The sequence below is a fragment of the Harpia harpyja genome, chromosome 4 (assembly GCF_026419915.1).
Source record: "Harpia harpyja isolate bHarHar1 chromosome 4, bHarHar1 primary haplotype, whole genome shotgun sequence".
Classification (NCBI taxonomy): Eukaryota; Metazoa; Chordata; class Aves; order Accipitriformes; family Accipitridae; genus Harpia; species Harpia harpyja.
In genome coordinates, this window is record NC_068943.1 from 55418383 (window position 1) to 55431334 (window position 12952).

The 12952-nt window shown below is 36.8% G+C and overlaps 1 protein-coding gene across 1 annotated transcript in view; it reads right to left on the reverse strand.

Moving 5' to 3' along the window:
* TASP1 (taspase 1) overlaps positions 1-12952 on the reverse strand; it is an 89400-nt gene that overhangs the window by 6726 nt on the left and 69722 nt on the right. Inside the window, 2 exon segments of the mRNA XM_052784109.1 lie at positions 6548-6621; positions 11470-11580. Coding sequence (XP_052640069.1) covers positions 6548-6621; positions 11470-11580 — 185 coding nt within the window.

Here is a 12952-nt window from a genome sequence, read left to right on the forward strand (position 1 = left end):
CCCAGGCTTTTGTAGTGGTATTCTAAAATACTGCCATATATCTTAAAATGTGATTTTTACCATTCTGAATTGCAGGTGCTAAGTCAGGTTATTGCATTTATATTTGCATACCTGGATGCACAATCCCATTTTCTCTGCTACATTCTAAAATGTCGGCCAAATATGTGGAGAGTTCCAGAACTACTGGCTTTATGCAAGAACTCAACCCAGAAAGCTGAACTTATCTTCCCATCTCAGAGCCCATAATTTCCACAAAGGTCTACAAGCCAAATATTTTAACTTGTAACTTAGCAGTGAAGGTTATTTCCAACAAATATAAATATCTCATTTTTATGAGAGAACTGGATGCTCTACTGTATGCACAGAGTTCTTTTCAAGTGAAAATTTCTGACTGATTCCCCGGTCTCCAGACAAGAGTACAGATTAAAGAAGAAAAAAAAAAAAAAAAAAAAAGTACAACAGTGACATATACTTTTCCTGTCTCATGAAGTTAAAAGACTGTCTCTGTAGTCTGAAATGAATGACTGAATTATTTGACTTAATATTTCTGTTAACTAAACAGGCTCAGTAAATTTTTCCAGTAATTTTCAAATTGGAATTAGGATTCTTCCAAGATGTATTTCTTCACCCAGTAAGCACTGGATAACTGCCCTTCTCCTGACAAAGGGCTTTCACAGACTGTCGTGGCGAATAAATCTGATTATGACACCTAACATCTCAACACAAAAAGCACACTGGAAATGGTCTCCCTGTCCACTATTTGATCATAGAAAATGAAATTAACTGTCAAAGATTAAGTTTCTGTTTGCATATTGCAACCACCACAGCAGTTGTTGTTGATGGATGTTTTCAAACACAGCAATATGCAACACTCTCCACCACTGTTATCCCACATCTTGCACAGCAACTTGAATTTGGTTCATTAGAAAATGGAAAGAATGGCATACGTAGCTTTGCAATATTAAAATCTGCCATAACATAAAGCTTAGCAATTCATGTTGTAAGAACTGAATATTTGCCAAAGAGAGATTTAAACTGGCAACTGAATTGGATTACGTTCAATACTACAACTAAATTTTTAGAAATTTGTTGTCTAGGTCATCTAGCTGTTACAAAAACTAAAACCTACGAAACTGAACTACAAGGATATCTCAAGAGTATTGCAACATTTACAATAATTGCATAAGTTACCAAAACTTATACACAGATCATATAGTAAATTTATACATGCTAAGAACCATAGTGAGTTGACAAATTATTTCAAATACCTACGCATAACACAAGACCAAAACTGCACATTATTGGTATTGAGATTGGATCTTTCACTGTGAAGAAAGCACTCTAACTTCAAACACTACTGAAAACACTGTGAAGAAGTAACTATTTTCAAGCAAAAACATTATCCATCCACCACCTACTACTCTCAATCACTAAGATAATATAAGAAACTTTGGAGATCCAGGAATAAAAGAAGTTCTGTGGCACATCCTGCTCACAGAATACTGTGGGCCTCGAGTGAACAAATACTCTGCAGAACCTGTCTGAGATAAAAGGGCTCCTGCTTGATTATGCACAGATACACAACATTAAATCAAAGAAAGGCTGCCTACCCATAACCAGAACCTTCAAGAGATGCAGTTGGTACGTGAATTCACATTGCAGGCATACGCTGCACCATCATTTGAGATTGAAGAAATTCTTTTCCTTTGCAGCATCCTCCTTTGGGCAAGCAGACAAGGAACAAGAAAATATGAAGACTATGTAACTAAGAGTAGTCAATTAACTTGTAACCTACCCACTAGCCTCTTTTCCTTCTCGTTCTCCACATACATCTAAAAATCGCATTATGGGTGAATTCAAGGAGTTATTTCTCCCCCTCCCAAATTACAAGGCAGAAGGTCTCACAGCCCTTCAGGCAAACTGACACTTAAACTGCTCTACCAAATGCTACACCAACCATTAAGACCTCAAATATTGCACACTGCCTATGACAGTATGGACAGAGCTCCAAGAAGCAACACTGCAGCCATCAGAATAGAGCTATTTTCCCAATGGCGACAACACAATTGCTTAAGCTCTCAGAATGCAACTTAACCAGTTCAGGAAAATTGGAACAGATTAATTGAAAGCTGCCAGAGTATGTTTAAAGAGGTCACAGCTCCGGTAACAGGATGACCTCTTAGCTGATGCTATGATCAGCTGTTGGATCTATTTTGGATCCATGAAAAAAAAACATCTGGAAGGTTATTCTGAAGACTAGTGTCTCAGAGAAGAAAGTTTGGGCAGGAAACCTAAAAAAACTAACTGTTTATCAAAGATCTTGAATTCATGTCAACTAATTTATGAGACAACATCAGAATAACAAAAAAGAAAAAACATACCTCCTCGGTTCATAAAGACATTTAATTTCCCCGTCCTTCAATCTAGAAGTCTTAACCTTTGCTGATGCAGCAGTTGCTGCTACAGAAGGAGCTGGGTAAGTGCAAAGGAAGTCCACAGACTAGTATTTTCTATCTACTCTCATGGCTGTGGCCAGAAACTTCCACAGCAGCCTAGAATATTCTAACAGCCTCACTAATGGCTAGAAATAGTTGAGTGCCAGCTTACGAGACAATTCTACCATCATATAGATGGCAATGCAGGAACTTGCTTCAGGAGATCCCGGGAAGTCCATTCATCTTCCCAAAGAACAGGCCTAATGCTGGAACAATCTGTCATGGTATTGCTTCAGGAAGGAGGTCTGGGACTGGCAACTTCTAAAGCAATATATCTGTCCCTTAAGCTTATCATAGCTGAGGCTCCCTGGCACCAGCCTGGATAAGTTGTAGCAATAGGTGGTGTAGGTTAGTTCCAAGAAGTACGTCAAAGAGTCAAAGCTGTTCAGACAAGGAGTTTGTTTCCTTCCACATCCAATACATGACAAACACTGGCACCGAGTGATTATGAAACTGCTCATGTCAAGAGGGATGACAAGAAACAAAGAAGAGTACAGTTGAACCAGCAAGTATATGATTTGATCAGCTGTTTGTGGCAGTGATGTAGGGGTTCAAGGGCATAAGACTCAAGAGGGAAGTCAATGAGATATCCACTATGCAGGTTGTGAAGATAACATTGTCAGTGTTATCGGTGGTGGAGGAGCTGAAATACTTTCAGCCTTGAGAGAGCGCTAAAGGCAAGTAATAGGACATGCAACCAGAGATAACTGTGTCAGCAATAAGGTGTGAACTTAGTTCATCTGGCAAGCCTCCACAGTATTTTTAAAGTAACGTTCAACTGAACATTTTAAACCAATGTTCAACAGGAAACAGTGACTTTTCCAGGCAACTGGTTTTCCAAAATAAGACTGGACACCTCTACAGAAAGTATGCTTTAAATCAAACAATTATTAGTCACAGTGCAAAACTGTTCCAACAGCTCTTGCAGGCTCAGCCATTTTATACATTTAGGCTAGCAAGTCAGCATTCAGGCAGCCTAGTTGGGAGGTGAGTGGCCAGCCGCAGAGCCCAGTCTTTGCTAAATTGGGAGGAAATAAGCCCCGGGTGCAAGGCTACATCTGAATCAGTACTTGGAGAGCTCACAGTGCTAACAGCCAGAAGCACCGGCAGGTTAAGACACACAAACCACTTCAAGTCTCCGATCCCACTTTCCTGTGCCACTGTTCTTTTAAGGAGTTGCTAATAGTTAATTGGCTGAGTATGTTTCCACTTCTTGAGTATACCAGTGTCTGCAGGTGAGCTGGTATCTAGCTTGTAAGTGTCCAAGTGCCTTGTAAGAAAAAAAGCCTCCTGTATGTCCACAGTCTTTGTGTAGGGTTCAGGCCCACCATTTGCTAGGTCCTATTATGAAATGCATTAACCTCCAATGCACAAAGAATCACACTGAGATTATAAAGCAGGATCCATTTTTTCTTTAGTATGTACCCCTTTATATAATTACAATACTAATATTAGTCTAATTCATAACAGTATACACTCAAAACCCTTCTCACTTTCTAAAAGTCTTGCTATAAAAATATGTTTTCATGTTCATTAAATTGAACCAGCCCAAAATCAGCCACTGTGACAACCCCTGGGTTTAAGAATAAAACTTGAGTCCTAGACTGATGAAAGAAATAAAAACTGAAGCTCTTTACCACCCTAGAAAAACAGGAAAGCAAGATGTTTCCCTACAAGCCGCTGCCTGATCATTTTCCTATGGTAGTCATAAACAAGTGATATTTTATACTTTTATGAATTCTTATACCATTATTCTTTCATGGCAAGCACTCAAAATTAATTGTACCAAACCAGTTACTCTGTTAAAGAAAAGGAATTTTTTTTTTCCCACTAGCAATACATTGTGTTCTATTTCAAGCCCAGTTTTCCATCTATAACTTAGCCCTAGTTGCAGCAGAATAAAATTCCAGCTTTTATGACAGAAGACTTTTTTTGATCAATAGAAGTCAGGAGCAAAAGCATTTGTGGTTTTTCTCTGGAAAGCATTTGTGGCCACAGACTCAAAGGAAGAAGAAAGGGAGGGGGATTAACTCTTCAATGAAGGTCAAAAACATAATTTAAAAGTGAACCAAGAAGAGCAGCTGTGTCTGTCAGCGCAATCAAGATTACCAGCTGGAGAATTTACCAGCAGTATGAAAACAATGCACACCAGATGTCAAATGTTGCAACTGTGAGTAGGAAAACATCTCTGGGCATGGCACTGTCATGCTAGTACTCACTACCAGACAGATTCATATTTAGCATTTATTTATTGATTAGACAGACACTACCAGAAGAAACAATAATATTTCCTTAGAAACAGCTTTTGAGCTTGCAGTGTAAGCCAGACACAGGAGTGCACACTGTAATAATTTTAACATTGGGCATTCTAATAATTCTCCTTATTTCACTGTGAACACAATACAATGACTTTTAAACTAACTAGAGAATACTAGAACATCTGCAGCTGAGCTTGCTTTAGCTTCACTCAGTTCAGTCTGAGCTTTTAGCTTGAGTTTGGATTCTTTTCTAACAAATCTAAAATAAATACTAAGAAAACAAAGTAAAAACACACCCTATTCCATGGATAATCAAGTGGAAAAGACTCTACATAAGCCATGAAAGTGAGTACTTCAATACCATCTCTGCCAGCACTTCCCTCACCAGCTGCTTTTTATCTTCCTCCTCCTTCTGGGGCATTCTTGTCTTTTTTTTCTATACATTTTACTCCTTGAGGATGAACTCATTCATTCCCAATGCTTCAACCACCATTCTTGCTGTTTAAAATATCTGATGTCAATTTACTTCTTTTGTATGTTCTTTTATTATCTCACTCACGTCCTCCTTTGTATTTATCTCTCAAGTGAAATACAGTGAGAAATAAAGAAAAAAAAGAAGAAAGAGAGAAAGATTTTGGGTTTGTACTCCTCTCCCCCTCCATTGTTGATGACTAAAGTTTCTTCCTCAGCAGATCCACAAGCAGCCATTTCTGCAGTGAGCCAACAAATCCAGGCCCTCAAATTCTTTCTTTTTCCAGGCTTTAAAATTTATCCTTTAAATTCTACCATCAAAATGCTGGATGTCTTTCTTGCTATTATCTGCTGGTATAAACTTCCTAGGTGTCATCTCCTCCTCTAATACATGCAAATATCCAGTAAACACTCTGCCTCCCCCATTAGTTTAACCGTATCAGGGAGCCGCCTTCTGATTCTAGCTCTTCCCCCACTTTTGTCACTTCCTTTAACCAGTTCTGATTGTACATTCTTACCCTTGAATACTGAAGGCTGTACATTTATAAAAATCTACATAAATTATGATTTTGTCTCTGCTTGAAGCTTCTCCCATGTTCATTTCGTTGTCCAAACACCTCTCCCAAATGCTCTAGTTGCTACTTTGCAAAACCTGCCTTTTTCTCCTTTCAATGCTATATTCCTAAGAGTAGGTGGCTCTTGGTTAACCCCTACTGTTTGATGTTAAGGATTTTTCCAGTTTCCACTGCTAAATTCAGTTTTAACATATTATTTCTCGCACTCCAGAAAAAAAAAAATTAGACCCCAAGAAACAAAAAGAACCACGGATGTTAATATCCAAATTGTTTACCACAGAGGCTATTCTAGAAACTACTTTAAAGTTTGATTTATACCCTCTCCCTTCTTCCTTGGTGCAAATGCTTTATCTGAAGGAAGACATGCCCATAGAAAAACACCATACCATCCTAAATAGCTAGTATAACTGAATCAAGACAAAGTTATTCAAATACAATTACTGTCAGCAGAGGAAATGGAAATGTGTTTGTGGCACCCTTTCCTGACCCAATACATATGGTAGTGTAGGTTTGTCAACTGCTGCACATAGGTTTGTTAACTGCTGCAATTAAAAAAAAAAAAAAAAAAAAAAAAAAAGGAATTCAAAATGCCCAATCAATAGGTACATTTAACTGCTTATGCACCCATTACTTTTTTTCCATTCTCTTAAAGACAGACATTTCTTACATATTTCATTATCATAATTTCATATTCGCCTTAGCTTCTGCACTCATTCTACTGTATTACAACCTATTGTCCATGGCTTACCTTAGCTTTGCCATCCTGTGCAGACATATATCCTACACACATGCTCTCTGTTGTATGGCTCCACAGAAATTCCACTATAAAGGAAAATGCAAGAAGTCACAAAAAATGCTTTGGTTTAAAATATAAGATGTAATTTAACAAGACTGGAATCCTGAGAAACAAATACAGCTTAAAATATAGTTAGGGAAAAGACAAAAAACAAAGGACAAAAACTACTTAACAGGTTAATTCAATCTCAAAAGAAACAGCTATCAAACAAACAAGATTTTCCTGCACTATTTGCAGTCACACGCTGCAGAACTAATACCCAGAATGAGAATGTTACTTCAATGATATGGAGCATCCAAGATGAGAAATACCTCAACTGCAACTACAGCTAAAAGATAGGACCAACTTCTAAAGCAGAAGCCTGTTCCACCCATAAAGTAGAAGCAGATATAATTTGCATTTGCTTGCCTTGAACCCAAACATAAGCACACTACAATAGCATAAACCCAGATGGTGTACAAGGATTCTGTAGAATTGTAACGCTATCAGCCGAATAACCAGTAACAAGCATTTTTTCACAGAACTGAGCATAAATACATACATAATACGTAATTACCAATGGGCAAATGGAGATTTGTGCTTTAGCTCCACAAGTAGGATACAGGAAAACATGCAGAAGTAGTAAAGTCTGCAAGATGAGAACTGAAGATACAGAGCAGGCAGGAAAGACATCTGGTGAAAGCAAAATAATCCTGCAGAAGAAGGAGATGTCTGCTGATGGAAGCAGAGTACCACTGCATAAAAAGCAAGAAAGATGCCTGGCAAAATTAAAGCAAGACCTGGTCCCAGAAGTAAGCTGAATTACATCAAAAGCATATGCAATCACCCCCTTTCTTAGGGGAGAGGGTAAGGAGCACCAAAGGTAAGAGAGAAAAGAAAGATGGAGACGAAATGAGCCCATTTTGATTTTGGCTTCCCCACCAAAGCACTCTCAGGTCTGATCACCTTGACTTCTAGCACTTGCTATATAGCATCAACTCTCTGGTACTGTATACGCACAGCTAATTTAGGATATAAATGTTAAAGACGAACAGTTTTGTGTTTGTAGTGGTTATGATTAAGAAAACTAACCACTGGTAATGTGTATGGTTAATGCATGTTAATTCAGTAAGGTGTTGTTTTAAAGTTTGAAAGTGCCCTGATTTATCAGCCATTTAAACAGCCCATTACAGTGATCTTTAATTCCCCAATACATACATAGGTATCTTTATATCTTTACACACACACACCTCTACTCAGTTGCAACACAAAATTCAAAGATCATATTATTCCTACGTTTAGCTCCCATCTAGTGGAGATTTATAAACTGCCACACTGTATTCTTCCTGCTCTATGTCACAGTAATTTTTCTTCCGGTTCATTAAGTACACAATTTGGAAGGGGGGAAAAGAATGAGTTGCTGATCAGAAGTCAGGGTATTTCATAGAATACTGTAAAGGGCTTAAGAAATTGCACTGAAGTGTAAATTTTTCTTTTGGATTACAGGAGTCACCTTACATGAATTACACAAGATGCCATGAAAAGCTATTTCCAGGTATTTCTTTGGAGAGAGACTTTAACATACTGCAAAAAGCATCTTTAGATGGTTTTAAAACTCTTATTCATTCCTATTCCTCATGTTCCTTTAATATGACTGAAGAAGGTCACAGCATGCTGAGTATGCTTATCCTTTGAACCATTTATCCTTGCATAGCAATTAACCCTGAGTAGAAGATCAAAGTTTAGACAATCCCGGCAAGACTTGAAGATTCTGACAGATATGTAGATATCATCATAAAAGAAAAATGAACTTCATTTAGGTATGTGATTTGCTCCCCCCTGTAACAGATTCATGACTGATATCGCCAAAGGTTAGTCAAAAGCTTTCAGAGACTGAAACTTATTCAGTGCAATGTAACTGCATTCGATGAGGCCGACCCCTCCCTAATACCTTAAAGGTTCAACTGTCAGTGAAAGCATTTATTTTTTGGAGACAAATTTAATCTTATCTTTCAATTTTGAGAAGTTGGGCAACAGTTCCTGCCAAATACACTCAAAATATTATTTCTTTGCCTTTGATAACTCTAGGCATAGTCTTTTAAGTTTATAATAATTTTTTCCTTCTACATTGTCCAAAGGTAGCATGTACTAGCTTGAGACATGGTTATTGCTAGCTATTACAAGTAGTGGAATTACAACGAAAATCCTAAATTACATAACTATCTGAAGACTTTTCACATATTTTCAACCATTTAATAAATCCCTGTCTTGCCATTTGTTTCAATAGTTTAAAAAAATAATAAAAAAAAGATCATCCCTACAACAAAGACATGAGATTTCATTATTCTACACACAGACTTCTTCAGTATTACACAACTTATTTTCAGTCCAAACACCACAAATACTACATATGTTTAATTATACATTAACTCAGCATACACTATAAGGCAGGAAATTTCTGTGGTACAGAAAAAAATCTTTAGAATAAGCTGTGCTACATTAATCTTATTTCAGTGGAAAGAAAACCAAAAATCAATGGACAAATAGTCTTATGATGTAAGATATATTGGAATTTTATTAATTTTTGAGGAAAAAATCCCGATCTTCCTTAATAGGTACATGTTTTCTTACATGAGTGACAAACATTAAATGAATAGAAATATTTCTCTCACTCCCAAACGTAAGAAATTGAAGGTTAAGTTGATCTTGTTCGTTATTATTTAGTCAAACTTATATTTTCATTTTCTTAACTCTTTTTTAGGGATAGAATTTATGTTGTAGGATGCTTTTCCACTAGATCAATAATGTCATAATTATTCCAATCTGAAAACTGTAAATCAAACTTGCAACATTCTCTGTATGTTTAGCAACCCATGCCCTGATTCTGGAGTCAGGATTAGACAGTCTTGGCTTTCAAATAGTTGAAAGACAAGAGTAAGATGATTGTTAAAGTCTATATGACAGCCTGCTTCTTCAAAAAGACAAGCTATTCAAGTAATAACTCCAAAAAAATATAACATACAAAAGCTATTTCTAAGACCTTTTCCCACCCAAGCCTTACAAAATTCCTTTGTTGTCCATCAGGATAATCCCAGAACCATCATCAGAATTGTGAGGATTCATGTCCCAAATCTCTGGTTCTTTGTAATAGCAAAATAAACATACGTGAAACTCTTATGGATAAGATGAGATGTTGACTAAAAGCATAAAAGACAAAAACTGCAACTGTTGGGTAGAGAAACATGAATGTTATTAACTGTATTGAGCAAAATTACTTATTAGAGTGAATGACTGGAAGGGTGTACGATCAGACTCAAATTGACCAACACAGAAAAAGTAGTATATGATATTTAAAGATTCTTGTAATACAAACTAGCAAGGTGTAATATGACAACAAAACTGAAAGATAACATACACCTCATCCTGTGCAACTGTAATAACTTGACCCTAACATCCTGGAAGTCATTGAACAGACAGCAATAAACACTGGATTTTGTGTGAGTTAACCCATTGTTAAGAACATATCTGCCAGCCCACCTTTAGCACACTCTGCCTGCTACTCCAGGCTGGCTGTAAGCAGGCAAAATCTGGTGACACGATGTTAGGATTTAGTGGGACAAAAGTAGTAATGAATTAAAACAAAGGTGAGGTGTCTTTCTAAACAATAGCCTATAGATTAAAAAGAAATTATGCAATTCAAGAATTACCGGGTGAGATGCTATGACCTGCCTTAATAACCAAAGTTAAGTTAGGTGATCAAATTTGTCACGTCAGATCTTAAAAGCTATGAAATCTACTTTAAATCTGTAATGCTACTGGCAGCGATTCATTAAACACTTGGGGAAACAACAATAAAGCAGAGGATTATACAACTTTCATTGTGGTAGCATAACATAAATATACATTAGACAGGTCCATGTGACCCAATACATAAGCACATAGCATGACCAGACACATATGCCCACATCTGAGGAGCACCACAGGAAAGGAGATGGTACAAGTGTCATGCTGAAGTAATTCATATGTCCCCAGTCCCAAATCCCTGCCTTCAAAGAGAACATGGGCTTTACTGTCTCTGGGTTGTATTTACACCCACCCCTGCCAGGAGTCTACAGCCTTCAGTTTCCTACCTGTTTCTCTAGGGCAAACCACACGACAGTTTACTATAATACACTTGTTCCACTGTAAAAAGCGAGACAGATGAGGATCTTGTTTCTAGGACATAAACAGGGCGGAAGGGCTGTAAAGCTCATTGCCTTTTTAACCAGTCAGCTACTGATGGAGGCGAGGTACAGTTTTCTGCTGATCTCAATATAAACAGCAAGTACTCCTGTTGCCTGCACATGCAAATAGTAACTGCGACTTATCTGAACAGATTTTCCTGGGCATAACAAAAAAATTCTAGCCATAAACCAACTTCCCTTCCAAATTTTAAGTGTATCTTCCAAATTGTCACATTTTGTCCTGCAAAAAGGAGGAACGAAGAACTTTTTAGATAGCAATTTTAGCATATAAACCACTGAGAAGCAGTAAACAGTCATACGCATTACTCCTAGCTAAAAATGTGACTTTTTTTCTATGAGGAACATACCCTGCCTTGCCACAAGCAACCGTTATTTCTGTGCCGTGGTTTTAGAAGGTTCCCACATAACCCTCTGAATCACAATTCTGCTTAGAAATGAGTCAGAAAGAATGCTCTTCTCCAGTTTTAGAGCACAAACACAGATAATACTACTATTTCACTTTCTAGAATTTTATCATCTCAAACAATTTCAATTCCTTTTTGTTTTCCCTGTGGATTTTGAACAACGGTAAACATGCACAGACAGTTTTTACTTCATCTTTCACTTTAAGTTAGCAACTAGCTCAAGTAAAAATGAGTAAGAATTCCTTACCTAGTAAAGTTGGCTTTTCCTGCGATGATTCAGGATCTGCTGAACACCTGCAAGACCGAAGAACTATCACACCTCCGAGTACACCATCTTCATTGGCTAGAAAAGGTGAACCTGGGTAAAACCATTGGGGAGAATTATTTGTAATAGGCATAGTTTCTTGGGTATTTTTTTATTTTACTTTCCTGCCTTCCCCCTTTAATCTTGTCACTAAGGGTTGAAAAGACTGTCAGGTCAACCAGTACTTTTACAAAAGCATCAGTTTTATTTTTTCTAGTGTTTCTAATGAGTAACTTTCTAAGTAGTAATCTACTAATCTACCAGTAATCAAAAAATGAAAAAGAGCTACATGGAATAAAAAAACATATTGGAAATTACATTTTTGAGTTCAAAAACATTTGTTTCTGGATCAAAGAAGACATAATGAAAAGTGGAGCATCGAGTTGAAAAAAAATCATGTCTCAATATTTATATTAATTATAGTACAGAAAGAACCAAAGATGGCCATATATGAAAAAAAATCAAGCAAATTTTGGTCACTTTTACTGTTTATTAATTTTTCCCAATTTAAAGCACTTTGTACAGAGACATCATCAAACTGCTGTACGCTGCCTTCCTTGCTGTTTTATGAATATGAACAGAAATGCCAAAACACATCCTACTTTATACAGTGGCTTTTCTGCTGTTAATTTAAGATGTATGATATAAAACATCTTCTATCAGAAGCTGGAAAAGTTTTAAAGTTAGCTGAATCAAGTCTAAGTATTCTTTTTCTGGTTTGTAGTTTGAAATGAGATTCCTATAGTTTTAAATGTGGAAACAATGGTATGATTTACATATGATCTAAAATGTCTTGAGCCACAAAATTAACCAAGTTCTTGCACTTAAGCCCAAAGAGACCTTAGTCACACATTCACAATATACTGTGATTTAAAGCTGAATATACAATTGCAACAGGCATTTCATATATTTCTTTTCAATGATTTTCTTTTAAATAAATTAGTATACTATGTCTAGTGTACAGACACTGTAAAAGGATTTGCTGGCCCCAAGAACTTTAGAGCAGATCTACCCATCAGCCTCCTTCAACTTGCCCACAGCTATTCATACGATTAAAATTACTCCTTTAATGCAAATAACAGGCAAAAAAACACCAGTAAGAACCAACTCCAAGCTTTACTGTAAGGAAAACTAAAAGCTTTACCATGTTTTCTCTCAACATAAGAGCAGCCATGTTCAAAAGTGATTCAAGGTGGTCATTACAATAGAAGCCCATATTGCAGGAAAATAATAAAAGTGGTATGCTTAATAAACAGTAATATCTTATTTGATGTAATACAAACAGATACTATCTTTAAAGCGACACTTGCTTTGTACAAGAATTACTACTAGGTACCAGTTACACCTACTGTATTACTCATTGACTGTGACCAAATCCCTGTGAACCAAGAATCCAGCCAGTCGTAACATAATAGGTAACAAAACA